This window comes from Aspergillus piperis (assembly GCF_003184755.1).
Source record: "Aspergillus piperis CBS 112811 unplaced genomic scaffold BO85scaffold_31, whole genome shotgun sequence".
Taxonomy (NCBI): Eukaryota; Fungi; Ascomycota; class Eurotiomycetes; order Eurotiales; family Aspergillaceae; genus Aspergillus; species Aspergillus piperis.
In genome coordinates this window covers 165,633-186,958 of record NW_020291621.1, presented here as the reverse complement: position 1 = coordinate 186,958, position 21,326 = coordinate 165,633, and the positions used below count along the sequence as shown (strand labels likewise).

Genomic DNA, 21,326 nt, shown 5'->3' with positions numbered 1-21,326 from the left:
AAACCTTTCGCCCGCGGTGGGGTCGACAGGCCCTGCGATCCAAGACACCTGTTCGGTCATTCTCTGCTCTGGGTGGCTATTATTAGGAAACGTCATATCAGGATAGCATGATTGGGTGAGGTGGAGGCGGGCCTCGTCAGTACACCCTCCGTCATTCGATAATAGTCAACAGCACTGGATGTGGAGGGTATAGGTGCGTGTGTGCTCAGTGCTGATGGTGGTGATCCCTGGACTTTACCGCTGGGGCAGCCGCCACTACTGCAGTCACTGAGAGATGATCAGTGTGACCGACACTCAGAGCGCTAATCTCGATCATCCCTAATTTTTTAAGTTCAGTAAGAACGAAGATGTTCTTGTTCTGTTCTTGTTCCTGTGCCTGTGCCTGTCTAACCGACAAGAGTATATCCGTGGAATCCCATCAGTTATTGCCAAGGTACAAAAAAAAATCTGATGTCGGGCCAGCAAATGGGGCGAACATTGGTCGTTGTGTTTCGGCACAACCAGGGTTTTCTTTTTTTCTTTTTTCTTTTTTCTTTTTTCTTTTTTCTCTCTTACCATTTGCCTTCGCGCAGATTCTATGGTTGGAACCAGGCGCGGCTCGGTGGAGATCCGAAACCATCTGGACTTTGCTTATAAACACTGTGAGTGGGCATGTCGCGGATCCCATCCCCACTTCGATGGCCCACGTACCCTCCAGCGAGTCGCCAGATCCTGTTATTGTGTTATCTCGGCGGACAATTCGCAGTCAGAGGGCAAGGACCCTGTCCCATGCCTCACACCTGGCCAATGGGCATTTCACGGCGCCATGCCTTGTCCTGCCGACCCCGGTTCGGCTGCATCGCCACTGGCCCCGTCGGGATATCGGACAACACTTCATCTAGGGTTTCTAACTGGGCGGCCAGTCTGGCCGTTATCAGCCCAAGAAAACGCCTCATAAATCGCATACAGTGTCAGACGTCATGGAACCTATCAGAGTGTTTCGGTCTGCTTCGGGATTGCCCCGTCGTCGTTGAAGGAGGGGCAACCAGGCACATTTTGACTCCACTCAGACACTGACACAGTCCGGGTCGCAGAATGAGTGCCAGACCATCCTCCTGTCCTTGGCCCTTACCAGACAATGTCCCGATTGACTTTCTGTGGTTCCATCCCGGCTTCAGAAATGCTTCGCGATTCTTCGATTCTTTCACACAGAAAGCTTGTTGCAAAACTGTGGCTTCGCAACAACCCACTGATGAGCCACGGTCGCAGATGTGCCCCTCAACCAGTGCATGATGCTGACATGCCGCACATACCCAGGCACACTCTCAACAAGAGAGTCAGTCAGTCTGGTTGGCGAACTTGGACGCGTACGCGACGAGGTGGCCTTTCTGAAGATCAGCGATCTCGCGGTGATGTTGTTGGCTGAAGAGAAATGCTAGATCTCAGCGCGGGACGGGCAGTGACCCGATCAAAGCCCACCAGGATCTTCACAACCCTTACTACGATGGGTAGTGTTCTTCTATTTTCATGACAATCCTTTAATAACATTGCCGCCGAAGCGAAGTTGACTGACTCTGTAGTTCATGCGAGTTAATTCCGGCAACTCAGTTACTATTCACGGCCTGAGATCAACAAACACCATCATTTGTCTCACCGGGGGGGTTTTGAAGTGAGCAGAAGCATCATGTTCTCCCGCGATAGAGCTATATATAGAACACTAACCGCCGCCATTACGTAGGCAGAAGGAGTCGACTGCTTCACTTGGTCGCAGACATGAATCAGACGCTAACATTCACCGCTGCTGTTTAGACATGGAGTGTCTGCCATAGATCAACTTGTTGGTTTCCACCCGTCGTCCATCCCGCCATCGTGCATCGGCCCCGAAAAGCATGATATTGCGAGCTACCACTCCAATGATCTCTTTTCGCTCGAAGACTGCTGTGTTGTACTGCATATGCATCAGGTGCATTGGTGTTGGGGGACAAAAACAAAGCAACTGAAAGGTGAAAAATAACAGGTGAGAATAAGCAGGCAATCCTCTACGCAAGTACGTGGTACGTCGCACACCGTACCTGCAGGCTAAGAAACCCCAATGCCACATGTGCATAGCGGGACAAAAAAAAAAGATTCAATTCCAGGCTGCTGCTTGCATGCGCAGATTTTTCCATCCAGTCGCCTAAACTGACTACATCTCTGGGACATCTTGTCGGCGTCGGATTTCTCCGTGAATGTACGGTCGGATTACACGCAGCTGGGGGTTCGGAGACTCCATCGATCAGAAGAACGAAGACTTGGATATCTCTGGTAGAGTTGGGGCGAGATAATCTCGGCAGGGGTCAAATCCAATCGCATAAACTTGTTTATCATTGGGGCCAGGCCGGGTTTCTGCTGCTGTCATCCAGATGTTGAATGAACCGTCTCACCGGGGGCATCGAGTCACTCTTGGCGATATGCTCACTCATTCACACAGCCCCAAATCCTGCTGAAGAGGATGACGCCTAGAGGTCGATTCTTCTAGTCTTTCCGGACTACCAGTGTATGGAAAGTTCTAGGCTCTCTGAGAAACTTGACAGCAAAATGACTACCGGGGCCAATCCGTCGTTGTCATTGCCGTAAGTGACAGTATAGAGCTTGCTGTGTGATTGAATAAGTGGCGAGACGTGATTGATCATTCCATGATGATAAACACTTACCTCCATCTCCAGGCATCAGCACGGGTAATCCAGGTGATCTATCCAGCTTTCCGCTGAGTCCCGCTCCGGGTACTAATACAGCCCGCTCCCGAACGCGACGAGCACCACGAATCGCGGTCGATCGCATTTGGTCCGGAACGCTCACAATGAAATTTCCTAGCTGTATTTTGGCGGCCATTGGTATATGCACCGCTAGGTTGCCTGCTATGCTGTGATTTGCTTCCTTGGTCACTTTATCCAAATGCCTAGGGCATCAACAGAAGGCGTCCAGCATGAGTTCTTCAATTACGCGCCAAAAGCAAAACTTGAACTAGCTGGTCTTTCAAGACCGATCCGGCTGGTTTTCGGGCCTCCTCATGATAAAAGGCTTTCAATGGCTTGCACTAATTGACAAATTTAGTTGTAGCTTTGATATCAGCGCTTCGGGCATTGAGGGCCTGAATGAAGAGACGGAAATGAACAGTACAAAGTAGTATATAGAAAATCTCAATCACTAGACGATGGGACTATTGCGAGTAATATGAGCCTAAACATCTAATCACTTTATTAGGAGGCAAATTCCAAATGCCAACATATGCGACCGGCCCAGGTTCCAAATTCTCACCCTGAACGAATACTAGTAGGGGAAAACTCATCCTCAATACCTCCACAATTGAAGCCTACACCGCGTCGCGAGCAACGTGTAGTATGCCACTCAATATGTCAGTAATAGTAAAAGGATGGCCTGTAAAATGTGACTTGGGCGCACTAACTTCCACGATAATGATGGTGAGTGTGGGCACGATTCGATATGCCTAGACATTGCTGTGTTGACGGCTCTGGAACTAGTACATGATGCCTCTATTCATGAAGTCAAGGAGTGAAACGCGAGAAAGTGAGTATCGTGAAATAATTCTTCTGCTATAGAGTATAAGAGCTCCAACAACCACCAAGCACTCGAGTCGCTTGAATGGTGCTCTTCAGGGTATTCGGATAGTACTATATATATTGACATCCGGCAGTACTACTTATCTACTAGTCCGTCGGTACATAGGTGCACCAACTACTTTGCAATGTATGAACGAACTACTAGTATAAACCGTGGTAGAGGTGCTCCCAGGCTAGTTATTCATCTATGATATCGGACAATTCCATGGGTTTCTGCCAGTCGATCAGTGTCCACTGGAGATATCTCATCGAACATCATGATGCTCTGCTGGGACCCACACCATCCCGGGATGGGATGATCTTATTGGCAATGCAGACAGCCCCAGGCTAGTACTGATTACACAGCACTGCATAGTACTTAGTTATTACCTATTTGTGTACATAATGGCCCTAAGATTTCTTTGGCACCCAATCAAAATTGCAGGTGGGGTGTTTGTTCACGTTCATCGCCAGTGTCGTGCAGTTACTAACAGTTTTTATACTGGTTATAAGCAGTTCGATAGAATTATTCGCCTTGTGTAAACCTTCTTTATCCAGGCTGTCCAGCGATTGTGTCCCTACTTACCAGCAGTACAAGTACTCCATAATGAGAAATCCTCGGTCGCTCCCCACTGGTACGAGAAAATCGCACACACCAGTACCAGAACAGACAACATTGCAATGAATACCACCAAACAAAACTATCCAGACATCATGTTGATGTGTTTTTGGTGACAGATGAGCCGGAAGCTTAAAGAAAGATCCGGCCCTTACCCCCACCTCGGGAAGCTTAAGATAGCCGAAGCAGCCAACTGGCATTGCGATGTTACTTATTATTACTTATTAGGCCTCCAGCAGAGGAATGGCGGTCGCGTGATTTGGGGCTGACTCCATAAACTCTCTTTCTTCCCCGCGAAAACACCAACTCCGGCCTGCAATTCTCTATCACCTTCTCTAGTACCCATTCTCTCACACTACTCTGGGTGGCGCCCCTTCGCGCCCCTTTCCAGTCATGCTGGACTTCTACACGCTGGCGGTGCTCGGCCTCCTGGTCGTCTTCGGGTACGCCTTCACTCGTCGCGAGAAGCCCGACCCGCGCGAACCACCATTGGTGCGCAGCAGTATTCCCGTGGTCGGCCATCTGCTGTGTTTCCTGTGGTATGGATTGTCATACTTTACCATGCTAACGTGAGTTTTGGGGTCCCTATAAACTCGGTGATTGGGAACTAGACGACAGACCTTCTAATGCGCCGTAGCGAGAAACATGGCCTACCGATTTTCGGCCTCAACATGGTCTTCACCAAGAGCTACCTGGTCACCTCGCCTAGCATTCTGCTGTCCATCCAACGGAACAAGAAGTCCCTGAGCTTTGACCCGTTCCTCAGCATGGCGGCCGAGCGCATGGTCGGCATTCGTGGCCCGACGCTGGAGTTGATGCGCGAAAAGCAATCGGGCGGCCAGGGATTGAAGCAGACCGTCATCCATGCCATGCAGCCCACGCTAATAGGCGCGCCCTTGGATCGCATGAACGAGCGCATGACGCGCCTGCTGCGACCCCTGGTCGATGAGCTGGCCAGCGCCACCACCATCGACCTCTACGGCTGGTGTCGCCATGCCATCACGGTCGCCAGTACGGATGCCTCGTATGGGCCACTGAACCCCTACAAGGATGCGAACATCGAGGAATCATTCTGGTGAGTGACTAGTATTCTACGCGGATTTAAGCGAACTATGGGACTGAGTGGATAGGTCCTTTGAGTCGCACCTCAGCCCATTAATGGCCAACTTCCTCCCCTGGCTGACCGCGCGCACTGCGTGGCGGGGGCGCGAGGCGGTCGTGGCCGCTTTGGTGCGGTACTACGAGCAAGGGGGTCATGAGGACGGATCAGAGATGACCCAGGTACGATGGAAGACGATGCGGGAGGCCGGGATGTCCGCTGCGGATATCGCACGAGAGGAGGTAGGCATGGGCATCGGGCTCCTCTCCAACACGGTTCCCGCCGCCTTCTGGGTGCTGTATGAGCTGTATTCCCGACCCGACCTACTGGAGGAAATCCGGGAAGAGATTCGCACGAATGCGCTCCGCGTTGACGCCGACCAGCGACACATCATCGATATTTCGGCTCTACGCGACAACTGCCCGCTCGTGGTCTCGAGCTTCCAGGAAATCCTACGCGTGCAGTCTGCATCCGCCCCGACGCGATTTGTCATGGAAGACGTGATGCTGGCGGATCAATATTTCCTCAAAGCGGGAAGTATGATCAACATGCCGGCCAAGACGTTGGGTCGCATGCCCGAGGCATGGGGAGAGACGGCGAGTGAGTTCGATGCGCGGCGGTACATCCGGTCGGAGGAGAAGAACCCGCGGCGCACGGCAGGCTTCATGACGTTTGGAGTGTCCCCCGTCATCTGTCCCGGACGACACTTTGCCAGCTCGGAGATTCTCGGATTAGCCGCTCTGTTGGTGCTCCGATATGATATAGCGCCGGTGGATGGCCAGTGGCGCACGCCGCGGTTGAACTCGATGGCGGTCGCGTCGAACATGCGACCGCTCAAGGATAAGTTTCCAGTGACGGTGCGTCCACGCAGCGAATACGCGGGAGTGGAATGGGACTGTACGGTGCAGCCCGGGAGTGGAGTGTTTAACTTGATGGTGGGATAGGAGTAGTAAGTAGTTTGTACGATGTAGAATGGGATGAGTAACTGCCCATAAAAGTCTGCCATGGATCTCGTGGCTGGTTATACCTTATTTGTGTTTTTCCAAGAGAAAAAGTTCCGGTCGCTGCTGCAGTCGAAAGTGAAAGAAAGGAAGGTGATTGAGCACGTGGCCTGTGTATCCCTGAGTCATGCCCCAAATCGGGGTGCATCGACCCATTTCACTGATTCTAATCGAGTCCGATCCGACCAAGAATACTACTAACCGCTACTACTACGTTAAGTCACCTCTGGTAGCACTACTTATTTTCATGATGAAGCATCCATGCATTCGTTCATCCTAGCAGCAGCTGCGCCAGCTGCAGGATGCGCCAGAAAGGGCGGCACGTGGGCCCAAGCGCCGTCCTGATTAGAAGTTGATTAGAAGCCCCCATTCGAGCCCACGTGCCTGACAGACTGGCAGTTCTATCCATGTCCCTTGATTCCTTGACAAAGAGAATCAGTGAAGTCTCGATAAACAAAACAAAATGCTGTTGGTTCAATACCCTCTTCTGATATCTGGCATAGGGTGTAAAGGAGGTATAGCAGAAAACTTTGAAGTTACAGCATCCCAACTTTCTGCACTGCGACCGCCTATCGCGAATCAGCAGCGATGGCTCTATCGCGCCACCACCCCCTGTATTATCGAATGAGAGTGCGACCAGACGGCAGATTGGCTCGTTGCTCTGCACGCGCCCGATTGCCCTGCAACGAGCGTCCCTCCGAGCTGCGTATATTCCTCCCTACGGATTCCCCCCCTTACTCCGTACTTGGGGGGCCAACCGGCGACACCCAGTGAGCCCTGCACGTGGAGCGACGGTGTCAGTCGGGCTGGATTTATGGTGTCCCCACTTCAAGCTTTGAAGCAGAGAAGCTTGGTACCTACCCAGTAGTAGTAACCCTATCTAGGACTAAGTACTCCATAGGTAGTAAGTAGACACTAGCCAAAATGGCTCGGGGACACCGAACCACGAGTTCCTATCGTCGTCTGCCGGTGGGTCGCCTATCTATCTCTCTCTGTGCTTACTTCGTAGCCAATATCCTCATGGTTTACGCTACCGGAGATAGGCAGAAAATGTCTGTCAAAGTGTCCCCAATGCACCAGTGAGATATGAGGAACCTGGCCCATTCCCTCGTGCGCACGCCGTACTACCTCAAACTTGCTCCTCTCCCCACCACTGAGATCCGCTTTGCATTTCACTCTCTTCCTTCAGCCCAGTTCCCTGCCGCGATGCTGGGGCAATTTCCTCGGACAAGCTTTGCCGGCTGCTGCAGGTCACCGACTCTATAAAACCTCTCCCCCACCCACCGGTCGAGCGTCTTCCTGCTGCTGATTGTCGCCGCTGTTGGTAGGGTATCCCGTGGTCTCGTGCCCCGGCTGGCTAACGTTGCCCCTCCTGCTGCTTCCCCCTTGCTTTCTCTTCGTTTTCCCCTCCTCCATTTCTCCCAGTTAGATCTGTCTATCTGTCAGTTTTCGAGACTGCAATCTAAGTCTACACAATGATGGACCGCAGTGACGAGAAGACCAAGGAGCTGGTGGTTTCGCCGCACGGCGACCCTCACGTCGATGAGGATCCCTTGGCCGACACCGAGAAATCCTTCTGGGAGCGCAGTTGGCCTACCTTTGCCTGTGGTGCTGGTCTGTGGTCGGATGGATACTTGCAATATGTCAGTGACCTCTTCTCTTCTAATATTTCCCTTGAGGTACAATCGCACTGACATAGGTTATGGCCGTCAGGTCATCGGTACCGTCAACACCATGCTCGACAAAATTTACCCCAAGATCTACGATGGCTCTACCTACAGTCAGAACGTCTCGTCCATCGCTTTCGCTGGAACGGTTGTTGGCATGCTCTTTTTTGGCTACCTCTCCGACCATTGGTCTCGATCCAACACCCTCATGGTCTCCACTGTCATCCTGTTCGTTTTTGGTGCTCTCTGTGCCGGTGCCTATGGCCATAATGGCAGCCTTCCCGGCATGTTCACGGCCCTGACGGTCTATCGCTTCTTCTTGGGTCTAGGTGTCGGAGGTGAATACCCTGCTGGTTCCGTCGCCGCCGCCGAGAGCAGTGGTGAACTGGCCGAGGGCACCCGGCATCGCTGGTTCATTCTCTTCACCAACTTCCAGCTCGATCTGGCCTCTGTTGCCTCATCGCTCGTGCCCATGATTGTTGTGCTTGCCACTGGAGAGAATCATCTTCGCGCTGCCTGGCGTATCTGCCTGGGTCTTGGTGTCATTCCTCCGCTCAGTCTTATCTACCTGCGGATGAAGCTGAAGGAGCCCGCCGAGTACACCCGCGAAAAGATGAACAAGTTTCCCGTCTGGCTGATTGTCAAGTATGCCTCAGCTCCCTCCCCCAAATGAGATTAAAACATAACTAACAGACATATTGACAGATTCTACTGGAAGCGTTGGGTAAGCCTGCCAAGAAACTTTAAGCAAACCTTTTCATTCTGAATGCGCTAACTGTTCAGTGTGTCGTATCTTTGATCTGGTTCATCTACGACTTTTCCACCTACTCCTTCAGTATTTACTCATCCGCCTGGTTGGCCGATATCATCGGCGATAGCGCACCCATGTGGCAGACACTCGGTTGGAACACCCTCATCAACGTCTTCTACCTACCCGGGTCTGCTCTGGGCGCATTCCTGAGCGATTGGTACGGTCCGCGCAACACACTAGCATTCGGAGTGTTCGTCCAGGGAGCCATTGGCCTGATCATGACCGGATGCTATCCCTACCTGGATACCCCTCACTACGTGGCTGCCTTTGTCGTTGTCTACGGGTGAGTCCATCCCCGATCCATCCCCATTTGTCCCACCTCGCACTAATCACTCGGGATGACAGTATCTTCCTCGCCATGGGCGAAGTCGGCCCCGGCGACAACATCGGTCTCTGTGCCGCCAAGACCTGCGCCACGCCCATCCGCGGGCAATACTACGGCACAGCAGCCGCCATGGGCAAAATTGGCGCGTTCGTAGGCACATACGTATTCCCCGTGATTGTCAAGAACGCCCCGAACAAGATCCGCCAGGGCCAGGATCCGTTTTACGTGTCTAGTGCTTTGTGTATCTTTAGTGCGTTTTTGGCGTTCTTTTGCTTGCCTCATATTGGTCAGGTAAGTGACCTGTCAATTTGATCTGATTGAGGTTAAATGACAGTGCTAACTGAAAATAGGATACCATCACGCACGAGGACGCTCGCTTCCGCGCTTGTCTCGAGTCCCACGGGTATGACACATCTAGCATGGGCACGGGAGGCGGCGAGAGGCAGAGGACGCAGTGAAGTATGCATTCGACGAGTTGAACGAGCCATGTATCCTATCCTATCCTATTTTCTATTCGACGAAAAAGTGTATTCTTGATTATGAGCATACTAGTTACCGTACATAATTTAATGCCCCCTTTACGGAGATATAATCTGAACCCTATCGCAATGAATGTACAACTCACCGCAGTGTGGATAAGTCCATAACATAGAAACAACATATGAAATGCAATCTGCTAGCCAACGTCACATGTAAAATAAACAGGACCAGAAACGGTAAGCTGCAATGTTTATCATGGATAATGGCCCCCGACCCCCGACCCACAACTCCGGCCCATTATCTCTGCGTCAAATAGATAACCCTAGATAACAACCCTCCAAGTGACCCCTGCTATTGCAGCCCAGGGATTCCACGCTAACCATCCTGCAGGAAGATACTAGACTTCTACCAGCTTGCCTGCCACCACCGGCCGTCCGTTGGATCTCCGGGCATCCGGCAGCCGGGGGATACGATAGATTTCACTGTCGTCTACGTAGTAACTTGTATCTGGAAAGCTTATCTTTATGAGCATGTCAACCATAAGATAATTAATGTATGCTGCGGAGGTTCCGACAGAGAATGGTCACGCGAGCGTACTGTCTATCTCCTAGATTAGTTGTCATTGCTAGTCTCGACTGATTCGTATGATAAGCTTAGTTGCTGGTCGATTCGAGAACTGCCAGTGGGGTTGTAATTGAGAGATAAGGCAACAATTAAGCTATCTATCTATCTATCTATCTAGTAGGTACTTATGATGGGTGAAGCTTGTAGTGCATGAGAGGTGGAAGGTGATAGGTTCTTAGTTAAACAACACTACACACGTACACACCCTAGCTCTGAGGGTAAAGAGTAAGCTAGCATACTGGCCAGCAAGTTAGCAGTCATTTCAAACGTAGCTGGTTCACCCAATCGTGAAAGGAAAGGCCGGTTCGCGCAACGTTATGGGCAGCCGTATCCTGATTATGTGGCGGGCCCCAGGTGTATGTCTCATCTTCAATTTCCAGCACATGACGCTTAAACATAACGGCCTGCAATACAAGGAAGTGCAAGGACAGCTCATCGCGAAAGGATTCCAAAACATGCTGCCAACGGTGCTTGGTCTCCCCTGGGATGTCTTCTTGGGGCAAAGGGCCGTACGGATCGTCAGGCTGGGCTAGACTGACTGCTTTTAGAATCAGGTCGGTCAAGGTAGGCGATACAGCACGAAGAAAGTCCATCAGGGCTTCCGGTGGGACCACTAGATTCTGCAAACGGACTTCGTGCAGGCGTGGAAACTGTATTCCCGGGAAGATCTCAAGAATGGGGAAAGTTGTAGGGGGGTAAGACGCGTTGATGGAGTCGAATTGATACCGTAGTACCTCGAGAGTCGGGCCAACGGCTGTCAACAGCTCACGGGGACGTTCTGGATGGTCGCCCTCCCGTGTTCCCTCCAGACAAAGGTGTAAGTTCAACAAGCCTTTCATGAAGGAAACGAATGATGTCCATACATTTTGAGTCAGCTTCAGCCTGGCAAGCGCCACGCCATAGCAATGCTTGCCACAGGTTGACGGATGCTTCACGTTCTGACCACTCGCAATCAGGGCTCTAACAAGGACACAGAAAGCTTGATCCTGCTCTCTGGAGATGCATTCGTGCCGGCGGAACTCCTTGGGGAACTTGGGGGGAAAGCCGAGGTCGTCTGTTAGACTGCGCCAGCCTAGACATATCGAGTCACGACTTCCTTCGGCCGGGCGATATCGTAACCCGACTGTAGTTAAGTTGACAAAACGGCTCATACAGTGTCGGAGAACGCGGATGGCAGTCGGCGACTTCAGTATGCGTCGATGATCTTTCATGACGAAGCGAAAATCCTGATAGTACTGCGAGACATGGGCTGAAGCGGAGTACTCCTCAGGCTGCTGCTGTCGCTGTTTCTTCAAGGCCAATTGAATACAGTCCCAATACGCGAAACCATAGGGATGTATTTCATATTCACCATTGAATAGTTCCTGGACGAGCATGGAAAGCTCATAGAGTTGGCACAGTCCGCCGGAGGTGCACAAGACGGAGATGCTGCGGAAGACGCGTCGAAACGAATTGAGAGTGATGTTGTAGAGCGACCGACAAGCCAGTCGAAACGCACACCAGGCTGGTAGCTGCAGATAGGTGCAGATTTTCCTCACCATTTCAATGGGAAGACAAGCGATGGACATGTTGAGAGAGAGAGAGAGAGTTTCTATGTGTTGATATTACCAGGCTATTGAGGAACGCAGAGCGCGTCTATATACTGTCGAGGCATTCATTCATTCATTCATTCAATCATTCATTCACTGTCGCCAGGCACCTACCTCTGCTGCCTACCGTGGATGCATCTATCATCAACCCCCTAATTTGATTAAATCCAACGTACATGCTTGGATTGAATACGTCCCTCCCCTGCTCCTGCCGTTCTATAAAGAATAAATATTCAGTTAGGGGTCACCGGCATGGCCGTGGGTGGTAGTTTTAGGGGAGCAGCAGTAGCGACCAGTCTGGATGGGCGATGAGTTTGTTGGAGAGTTTAAGTTGGTGAATACATATTGATTAATTAACCTTGGACGGCGGGCCGGGCCACGACCATAGCCAAGGAACCTTCATGGCAAGGAACTCAAAAAGAAAATGTATAGATCTCATTCGGATTTAGAACTTAATGGTCGATTGGGGGCCACGGGAAGGAATTCGTCAGAAGGATGAAGAAGAAAGGAGAGACGGAGAGGAACAGTTGGGGCAGTGGATCCCCGCCGATCGATCCCTTTTTCCCTCCCACCAACAACCCGGGCGGTGGGTGATCCGTGCACGCGAGTCAGTCATCCTCCCCTCCAGACTGAAGCTATTCCGACAGGGATAATATTCCTCTTTCCCTTCAATACCAAATAAACCAGCAACTCTTCTTCATACAGATATAGTCATGGCTTCTACCACATCCCCCCTCCGCCTCGAACCCGCCACTCTCGAGGACCTTCCTGCCCTCACCGACCTCTGGTACAATGCCTTCACCACCGAATCCATGCTGACCATCTGGCCCGACACCCCGGGCGTCCGACAATGGTGGCACGAAGCCAACGAGCACGACATGCGACACAAACCCGCAGAGAAATTCCTCAAGGTCGTCGACACCTCCCAGAATAACCGCATCGTCGCCTACGCCAAATGGTCTCTGCAGACGGCGGAAGAGCGTGGTGCTCGCTGGCCGGCCTGGCATCCGGATATGGATCCGGTGCATAATGATGCCTTTGTCAAGCAGCTGGAGACATTCCGGGCTGCGCTGGTGGGTGGGGGGAGACCGAACTATTGTATGTTTTTATGTTCTCTCATCTACATAGCTTTGAGAAAAGGGCTGGTTTGCTAATGGAATGTGGTAGATCTCGATATGCTCGCGACTCACACGGATTACCGACGGATGGGCGCCGCTCGTCTGCTTCTGGAATGGGGCTGTCGCGCTGCGGACCAGGCAGGCGTGCCGGTCTACATTGATGCCAGTAAGGCGGGCAAGCCCGTCTATGAGCGCTTTGGCTTCGAGGATCGTAGCCATGTCTTTGGGGATACGGGTGCCTTGGCACCTATGGTGCGGGATCCACCGAAGAAGGATGCTTGAGGGGATATAGTAGTGCAGAAGATGGGGTAGAGGAGTATATGCCGGGTTTATTCAAACTTCATCGGCAACAGGGAACACGGAAGAAGGATATATTTATAGTATAGAACCAAGGCCCTACCAACGAAACTGGTGGCCAAAACCCCTACCCAATAGATACAATAGATCAAGTACTTCAACCACGCTAAAAACAAGAAGCTAAAGGGTCCACAACGAGCTCTATGTAAATAATCACCGTCAGTCGTCATCTATATCTTGGCGGGTCTCCGGACCAGAGCATTCGTCAAGGTCAAGAGACTGTCTCGCTCCTGCGCCGTAAACTCCCGACGTCCAGGACCACCCCGACTGCCATCGCCGCCGCCGCGAGCACTGGCGCCCGTGAACAAGTCGTCTTGCGCCCGCGACCGGTAGTCGGTGTGGAACTTCCACCGTTCCGCCAGGTCGGCGGGCAGTTGACCCAGGAAGGCCTTGGCAATGTACTCGCCGATTACCGGAAGGAATTTGTATGCACTAGTCCGTCGTTAGTATCATAGTTGACACCCATAGCTTTTGTGGGGAAATACTCACTGTCCCGTACCGCCGGTCGCGACAAACACGTTCTTATGTTCGGGATGGCGGTCAAAGATGAAATCGCCCGTCGGGGTCTCGTTGTACCAGCAGAGACATGTCTTCTCGAAACCTCGCGCCACCAACTCAGGTAAGATCTCACCCAGACCAGCCAGCAGTCGTTGACGGCCTTCCTCTGGGATGAAGTTGGCACGCTGTGAGATGGCCTCGCTGGGTGGAGAGGAAACATTGGACGAGGACAAGGTGTAGCCGAAACTGTGGCAAGCCACCTTCAAGTATCCGGTCTGCTCATGAGGCGGGAAGCTGAAGAATCCCGTAGACAGGTTGAAGATGATGGGGAGGTCCTTCAGACGCTTCACCTCCTCCGGAGTAAGTCGCACGAACCCGACGATCTGCGCGGTGGCCACCATGGTGTTCCATGAGGGCACCAAACTGGCGGTCCATGCTCCCGTCGCCAGAATGAACTGATCGCCAGTGATGCGCCCGCCATCGATGGTTCGCACGGCGGTCACTCCGCCATCCGACCCTTTCTCCAAGCTGGTTACATGTCCATGGCGACCGGTGACAAAGGAGACGCCCGCGCGGATGCAGCGATCGCGCAGGCCGGTAATGGCGAGGCCCGCATCGGCCCAGCCCGCGGCGTTGTTGTAGAATCCCTCGAAGCCTGCTCCGATGGGAGTGCCTGACACCGTAGGGAAACGATCTTTCAAGGCGGTCACATTGTCGAGGTTGTGCCATTCGCAGCCCATATCCGTGAGGATCTTCTTGGTCTTGCGAATGAAGTCGGATCCGCCCGCCGAGACGAGGTCGGCAGGCCCTGACTGCTGCGCCGTCCAGACACAAGGGGTGCGATGGAAGGAGCCCGCATAGTCGGGACTGGTATTCCACAGCTCGTAGGCATCGCGGCCCATCTTCGCATAGACGGGATCACCATAGTCGAAGCGAATAACGCGGGAGATGTCATTGCTCGATCCATCGGGGACGGGCGGCATGGACCGATCCATTACCGTGATGGAGGAGAAGCCATCTTCGGCCAGGTACAGGGCTGTGGAGAGGCCAAAGACGCCGGCTCCCACGATCACGATGGACTGTGTCTTGTCCATGACTATACTAACAAGAGAATATCCAGGAATCAGAATGTAGTGTCATGGGACTACCTCCTCCTAGGCCAGACCCCCAGATTCTTAATGTGTTTGAGAGCAGGCATTGGACGGTTGTTTTGCCCCGGCTGGGAACCGGGAACCGAACCGAGTCCGTCTTGGCCTGCGCCTGCAGCAGTTGGATTCCTTCTCGTTTGGGTGAAGGGATCCGTGGATGTGGGGGGCATTGGCTTGAAGCGATGAATGGCAATGGAGAGACTAACCGTGGACCGGTTCCGTGGTGGAGAACTGATCATGCAGTCCAAGTGGACAAACTGCAGTGGTGAACTGGCAGCTCCTCGGCCGGCTGACAGCTCAAGCTTTCCCTAGACCGGAAAACATTCAGTCCCAAAGATTAAGGTGGGCTAATAATAATCTTGCTGTAGGGAAGATCTGGGGCTTGATTTCCCAATTGGGCTAATGTATGTAAGGGGGGCTCTGTTTGTGCCCTCCATCACGGAGGATGATTTTCATCTGTCCGGGTCAAAGCTCCCTTATCGCTCCGTATCTGATTGCCAGCCGGCGGACCGGTCAAAGGTCCCTTCTGCCGGCCGTGTCTATCTTCAGAGAACATGCCTTTGTATCAGTTACATGATAGCGTTGTGAGCTGGGATAGGGCTGGATGCTGGTCCCGTGCATTGACCAGACGAGGAACCACGGCTGCCATCGCCGCCACGAGGCGTTCCGGTGCCAGAGAATCCAGGCTCCGTCCCCGACCTCCTGATCGCTTTGGAGCCGGCGGACGGCTATGGAGCCGCTGTCAGGGAAGAAGAGGATGGGTTGGAATGTAGCAAGATGATAGAGATAAAACCAGATATCCAACTGGCTATAAAGACAGTATCTCATCTCGTCCTCAAGTCTGGTAGAACAACAACGACGACCAAGATCCATCTCCACTCAAGAGCCTCTTTCCAGACTCTCACAAAAACCCTCAAAAAACCCAACAATTTATATTTCATATCTGGTCTAATACCATGGCCTCCGCATTGTGGAACTACCTGGGTCTCCGCGAGACCTCCACTACCCCTACCAATGAGGCCGTGCGAGCCCTGCCGGCCTCGTGGTACACCTCGCAGGAGATGTTCGAGCTCGAGCGACGCGCCATCTTCTCCCGCAAGTGGCTGCTGACCACTCACAAGCTGCGTCTCCCCAACACTGGAGACTGGCTGCAGTACGAGGTGTCCGGCTTCAACTTTGTTCTGGTGCGCGACAAGGAGGGCAACATCAACGCCTTCCACAACGTCTGCCGCCACCGCGCTTTCCCCTTGGTGACCGAGGAGAAGGGTTCCGCCCGCATCTTCGCCTGCAAGTATCATGGCTGGTCCTACGGCCTCAATGGCAAGCTGGCCAAGGCCCCCGGCTACCAGGACCTCGATGGCTTCGACAAGAGCAAGAACAGCCTCCTCCCCATCCACGTGCACCTCGACGCCAACGGCTTCATCTGGGTCAACCTGGATGCCGGTGAACAGCCCGAGATCTCGTGGGACGATGACTTCAAGGGCATCGACCTGCAGTCCCGCTTTGCCGATGTCAAGTGGGAGGACTACACCTTTGACCACACTTGGGAGCAGGAGGGCGACTACAACTGGAAGATCCTGGCCGACAACTACAACGAATGCTACCACTGCGCGACTACGCACCCCGACATCCCCGCCCTGGCCGACTTGGCCACCTACTCGGTCGACACCAAGGATGGCGGCATCATCCATGATGCCCACTCCAAGCCCGACCAGATCGCGGCCGGGCTCCGCATCGCTAGCACATACTACTTCCCCAATGCCTCCATGACTGTCTCGTAAGCGTGCCTCTGTCTGATTTGATTCCCCCACCAGTTCCAACCCTAACATTTATATCTGCAGGCCACACTTTTTCTTCATGCAGCGTTTCGTCCCGCTCTCCCCCACCCGGTCGGTGATGAAGTACGAGGTGTACCGCAACAAGAACTCGAGCGACGAGGACTTTGGGCTGATCAACACCATGTACAAGCGCATCATGTCCGAGGACAAGTATCTGTGCGATCTGACCCAGAAGAACCTGAATGCGGGAGTGTTTGTGAACGGCGAGCTGCACCCGAAGATGGAGAAGGGCCCCTTGTATTTCCAGAAGGTGGTGCGCGACGTGGTGACGGAGCACTTCCAGCGCGAGGAGAAGGAGGGACAGGAGTACTGGCCCGCCCGTCAGCGGGTGCCCAAGGAGGCGGCAACGAGTGCGCAGGACATGCAGTTCTGTGCCAACCTGGGGTGTGGGGCCGGTAAGGAATGCTGCTCGAATATCGGGGCGCAGCCACCGGCGGCGGTCGCCTGGTGAGGGGGAAGATGTTTATGAAGGGGATCGGCAATTGGGACAGAAGAGAGAGTTGGGCTATGATTCATCTTGACGAGTTTGACACATTGTTTTCGGCAAATCAGGTTAGCGATCTTTGTTTGGAATTGAGATATTGTACCGAATTAGATTAGTTTTTATTTTAGCATGCTTTTAATTTTTGATGACGTTCAAGTGATTCACGGTGCATTCATTTCTGTCGCGTATTGCGACTAGATAAGTAAAATGGGTTGGCTATCAAGAAGGCGAAGAGCGGGATGGAATGGAAGGGGGAAGATAGATAGATAGTAGAAGAGAGGAGCAGGATGGCCAAGACGGGAAAAGCAGCCAGAAGAGGAAAGGGAACCAGACTAGACCACGTGCGCTCACCTGACCGGTGGGAAAATCACCGGACTTTTACTTTCTCTAAGACCATACAGGATACAACCCAGTACTGGGACAAAGAAAAGTTAAAGTTAATTATGATGTTAACTATTAAATTACTCCGGGGTTAGTCAGAGTGTTCCAGTCCCAGTTCTTTTTTTGCTTCCCACGCCTGGTCTGGAATGTTCAAACCTTCCCCCTGCAAGTAGCCAGACGCACCAAAACTTGGACAGGGTGACGGGTCATGGCGGGGATTCCCAAGGACTGACGGGGCCCCAGCTGACCACTGGCCATGGAAAGGGAGTGTATTGGGTGAAATTATGCGAGGGTGGCCATGAGTACGAAGTAGCCTGTAGTCTAGCTACTACTATGAATAGCCCTGCCATACGTGAATAGAATCAGACTCGGGCTTATCTCTCTCCCATCGATACACACCGGGAGATACGTTGACTGGCAACGTTGTCTGGCTGGACCCTCCGGGGAGAGCGGCAGATCCACCTTTTTGCGCTGCTGGTCCCTCCCTCCATCCAGGAATAGCCGATAGTAATCTGGTACTGGTACTTGGTACTAAGATAGTAGTAGTAGATAGCAGATAACCCTTCTTTCTACTAAGCAGTGACAGTTTCCAGGTTCCACTGCCAACCCAATCTAGTACTCACAGTACTTACATACTAGTTAGTTCATACCCTCTTTTCATCTTTTCCCTCCTTGCACCCCTACATCTATACGAATTATTATTGGTTGTTTCTTATCCCCTCCAAACTCTCCGCGTACTCGGGACTACTACTACCGATAGTAGTTGGACACCCTAGTACTATTAGTGGTGGTGGTAGTAGTAGTAGTATATGCCCGCGCGCCAACTCTCGTCCCTCGTTCCTTCCTTTTCTAATCCGAATCCCCTTCTCCGTTTCCCCTCCTTCTCCCTCCCCTCTTTTGTTCCCGCGGGCATCGCGTCCCGTACTCATTCCCCCTCCCCTCCCAGCAGCTCTTCCATCATCATCATCATCATCTCTTTGAGTCATCCTGGGAACAATAACATGACGCCACCAGAAGGACAGCGTCGGAGATTACGGTCAAATCATGCTTGTTTGAATTGCAGGTGCGAAGAGTCCAAATATTTTTTCTATCTACGTGCCCGAGAAAAGAACCCACTCACCAGCGTTGACAGAAGGAAAAAAACGCGCTGTCCGGGCGAGAAACCGGCCTGCTCATGCTGTGTGCGGCTTAACCAGCCGTGCTCGTATACGCCCGTCACGAGGACGTCAATAGGCAGTCCTTCCGTGGGTGCACCCAACTTCCTCTGGACTTCGCGGTTTGCTGATGCTCCACCTCAGAAAGATCGGCTGGCAGAGCTGGAAGAAAAGGTCAATCTCATTCTAAACGGCAATATGTAGGCCTCTCTCTCCCTCTCTCTCTCCTCCCGAGATTGTCCGCAGTATAATTAAGCTCACAGATTTTCACAGACTAGCTCGATCGACAGGTCCCGAGACGAAGTTATCGCCACCATCCCCGAGACGCCGCGATTCTCACACCCCTTATCCTGTCCCATCGGGGCTGGGCGAGGGCACTACCCCTCACTCTTCACCCTCGGTCATCGCCAGAGCGATTAATCTCTACGTGGAGCACTGTCACCGGCAGCCGGTGTGGTGTTTCGACTTCGATGGGCCAGGCGAGCCCGGCTCTCTCCCGGAGGAGCTGATTTGTAGTCTGTTGGCACTCACCTTGCGCTACTTACATGAGCAGGATCAGGGCCAGCATTATGCCGATGATGCTAGGACTCTCATCATGCTACGCATTGCCAATGGGACAGTGGAGCTGGCCACGATCGAAAGTTTGTGTCTGCTGTCCTATTCTTCTTTCATCGGTACGTCTACCCCCCGGAATGGCCAAGCAGTGTGGAAAGTAATAGTAACTAAATGGTATGTCCCATTGTCGCAGATGGCAATACACACCTCGGACAGTTCTACCTAGGCCTGGCGTCCCAGCTTTGTCGCGCGGCCATGCTAGATGTTGCGGTCGCCTATTCCACCGATGATCCACACATGGAGCGAAAGAAGCGGCTGTTCTGGAGTCTACAGTTGCTCGAGCAATCGTACGGCCGACAGACGGGCATCTTACGCACATCGACCGAGATCTGGCGCCCACCATATTTCGCGACGGACGGCGACCAGGACAGCCACAAGGCGACGGGGCCTCCGCCGCCACCCATGCCGCAGGACAGCGTGGGATGCACGAACCCCCACGATACAGGAATCTGGAACATGAGCAACCAGTTCGGCTGGGTCTGGAGTAATGTCAGGGGCTATGTATCGGACTGTGCGCGCAGCAAAATGAAGGAGCCCTGGCGGCATGAGTCAATGTACTCCATGATCCTGTCCGACCTCACCGAGGTCGAGAACCGGACGCCCTTCTGCCATCGCTATGATCACGTTCAGTTCTACGAGCGTACTGGTGAGGAGCTGTCCTATGAATTGGCCTACTGGATCCCCTGGTTGAAGTTGCAGTTCATGTACCATGCCATCCTCACCGTCCTGAATCACCCGTTTCTGTACATTATGGCCTCGCGCCAGAATCCCAACCTGGCCATCCCGAACAGCTTCTGGCGACGTTCCTCGGAGCTGGTGGTGCTGCACGCCACCTGGATTGTGCGCTTGATCGACATGGTGGTGGAGAAGGAAGTACGCCTGTCCGACCCCTTTTTCGCCCATGTCGCCGCCATTGCCGCCACGGTGCAGCTATACTATTGCTGTGCCGGGGATCCCCGTCTGAAATACAAGTCGCGGGTAGACTATGCCAAGTGCCGCGAGTTCCTGAGGACCTTTGCCACTACATCGCGGGCCTGCGAGGGCTTGGTAGGTGATCGTCCCCCCCTGCCTACAGAATGAGCAGCTGACTCTCTGTCTCTGTAGCATCGCATCCTGGACCAGATGATGCGTATTGCATCCGGCTCGGAGAATGTCGACTATGAGACCTGGCTCCCGTCCAAGATCTACTTGAGCATCCCACTCATGTGGGACATCCTACAGTTCAACGTCACGGATCGGTCGGCGGGCGGGAGGGGAGACGGCCGCCTGCTGCATTCCTCATTGGCAGCATCGGCGGTCGGGCAAGGCTCCGAAGAGGACTCGACGCTCGAGGTGATTGTCACAACCTCGCCGGAGGTGACGGTCAACACCGCCGACGGGGGCCAGGCGGTGCCCCTGCCTCTGTATCGGACGCCAGCGACCTCCAAAGCTAACGCAGCAGCTACTTCCATAATGCGTGACACCCTCGTTGCGCCGATTGACAGTCTGATGGTCAATACTCCATGGCTCTGGGCCGACTCGGCTCCACTGGGCGACATGGAGAGCTCCCTGGGATACGCCAACTCCGGTCCGGGCGGCGGAGATGCGGAATTTTCGTCATGGTGGAATTTGGGAAACCTGTGAATCGATCCAAACCTGCGTGAATATCTAATACCAAGAATAGTCTTGATTGCCCTTTTGATTCGATGGAGATAGTATGGCCACCTACCCACTCACACACACAACCTGAGCGGAGACGTCGAAACCTGTGCAATCGAGAGGAGAGAGACAAAACACAAGAGTGAAAGAGAGAGAGACAGGGAAGAGGAGTCCCGACCAACCCCGCACGCACAAAAGAAATCATCCTCCTCTCCGTCCTCCTCTCCTCTTTCTCCTCGTCCTTCCCCCCTTTGCTGCTCGCCCCGCCTTTCAATCCGCGGTCAACCTGGCAGTCCCTATGC

General features: G+C 53.1%; 10 protein-coding genes across 10 annotated transcripts; 7 read left to right on the top strand and 3 right to left on the bottom strand.

Annotated features, from left to right (window-relative positions):
- The first annotated feature begins 54 nt into the window (after window positions 1-54).
- On the top strand, window positions 55-999 carry BO85DRAFT_201777 (uncharacterized protein). The gene has a single exon (XM_025654542.1). It carries the CDS (start codon window positions 348-350, stop codon window positions 879-881), a length of 534 nt encoding a protein of 177 aa, XP_025510408.1. The 5' UTR covers window positions 55-347; the 3' UTR covers window positions 882-999.
- Window positions 1,000-4,368: 3,369 nt separating this feature from the next.
- On the top strand, window positions 4,369-6,327 carry BO85DRAFT_454003 (cytochrome P450). Its single transcript, XM_025661178.1, has 3 exons — window positions 4,369-4,766; window positions 4,835-5,272; window positions 5,328-6,327. Exons 1-3 carry the CDS (start codon window positions 4,591-4,593, stop codon window positions 6,238-6,240), a joined length of 1,527 nt encoding a protein of 508 aa, XP_025510407.1. The 5' UTR covers window positions 4,369-4,590; the 3' UTR covers window positions 6,241-6,327.
- A 1,341-nt stretch (window positions 6,328-7,668) lies between these two features.
- BO85DRAFT_201784 (MFS phospholipid transporter) lies at window positions 7,669-9,640 on the top strand. Its single transcript, XM_025654543.1, has 6 exons — window positions 7,669-7,940; window positions 8,011-8,609; window positions 8,670-8,688; window positions 8,748-9,058; window positions 9,121-9,391; window positions 9,451-9,640. Exons 1-6 carry the CDS (start codon window positions 7,773-7,775, stop codon window positions 9,556-9,558), a joined length of 1,476 nt encoding a protein of 491 aa, XP_025510406.1. The 5' UTR covers window positions 7,669-7,772; the 3' UTR covers window positions 9,559-9,640.
- A 608-nt stretch (window positions 9,641-10,248) lies between these two features.
- On the bottom strand, window positions 10,249-12,000 carry BO85DRAFT_201774 (uncharacterized protein). The gene is made up of 2 exons (XM_025654541.1): window positions 11,068-12,000; window positions 10,249-11,007 (listed from the first exon to the last, which is right to left on the bottom strand). Exons 1-2 carry the CDS (start codon window positions 11,770-11,772, stop codon window positions 10,462-10,464), a joined length of 1,251 nt encoding a protein of 416 aa, XP_025510405.1. The 5' UTR covers window positions 11,773-12,000; the 3' UTR covers window positions 10,249-10,461.
- A 381-nt stretch (window positions 12,001-12,381) lies between these two features.
- BO85DRAFT_453999 (GNAT family N-acetyltransferase) lies at window positions 12,382-13,377 on the top strand. Its single transcript, XM_025661177.1, has 2 exons — window positions 12,382-12,891; window positions 12,961-13,377. Exons 1-2 carry the CDS (start codon window positions 12,507-12,509, stop codon window positions 13,191-13,193), a joined length of 618 nt encoding a protein of 205 aa, XP_025510404.1. The 5' UTR covers window positions 12,382-12,506; the 3' UTR covers window positions 13,194-13,377.
- BO85DRAFT_431522 (NAD(P)/FAD-dependent oxidoreductase) lies at window positions 13,259-15,094 on the bottom strand. Its single transcript, XM_025658337.1, has 2 exons — window positions 13,758-15,094; window positions 13,259-13,700 (listed from the first exon to the last, which is right to left on the bottom strand). Exons 1-2 carry the CDS (start codon window positions 14,858-14,860, stop codon window positions 13,439-13,441), a joined length of 1,365 nt encoding a protein of 454 aa, XP_025510403.1. The 5' UTR covers window positions 14,861-15,094; the 3' UTR covers window positions 13,259-13,438.
- A 330-nt stretch (window positions 15,095-15,424) lies between these two features.
- BO85DRAFT_201744 (uncharacterized protein) lies at window positions 15,425-15,779 on the top strand. Its single transcript, XM_025654540.1, has one exon. The coding sequence runs from the start codon at window positions 15,469-15,471 to the stop codon at window positions 15,685-15,687; it is 219 nt and encodes a 72-aa protein (XP_025510402.1). The 5' UTR covers window positions 15,425-15,468; the 3' UTR covers window positions 15,688-15,779.
- On the top strand, window positions 15,493-17,410 carry BO85DRAFT_431519 (aromatic ring-hydroxylating oxygenase subunit alpha). Its single transcript, XM_025658336.1, has 2 exons — window positions 15,493-16,691; window positions 16,756-17,410. The coding sequence occupies exons 1-2, from the start codon at window positions 15,871-15,873 to the stop codon at window positions 17,201-17,203; spliced, it is 1,269 nt and encodes a 422-aa protein (XP_025510401.1). The 5' UTR covers window positions 15,493-15,870; the 3' UTR covers window positions 17,204-17,410.
- A 630-nt stretch (window positions 17,411-18,040) lies between these two features.
- BO85DRAFT_453996 (uncharacterized protein) lies at window positions 18,041-18,830 on the bottom strand. Its single transcript, XM_025661176.1, has one exon. It carries the CDS (start codon window positions 18,601-18,603, stop codon window positions 18,316-18,318), a length of 288 nt encoding a protein of 95 aa, XP_025510400.1. The 5' UTR covers window positions 18,604-18,830; the 3' UTR covers window positions 18,041-18,315.
- On the top strand, window positions 18,619-21,009 carry BO85DRAFT_463874 (putative C6 transcription factor; the record flags this gene model as incomplete). Its single annotated transcript, XM_025661948.1, has 6 exons — window positions 18,619-18,680; window positions 18,750-18,861; window positions 18,916-18,971; window positions 19,045-19,445; window positions 19,520-20,433; window positions 20,491-21,009. 6 exons carry the CDS (start codon window positions 18,619-18,621, stop codon window positions 21,007-21,009), a joined length of 2,064 nt encoding a protein of 687 aa, XP_025510399.1.
- Between the last annotated feature and the right edge of the window lie 317 nt (window positions 21,010-21,326).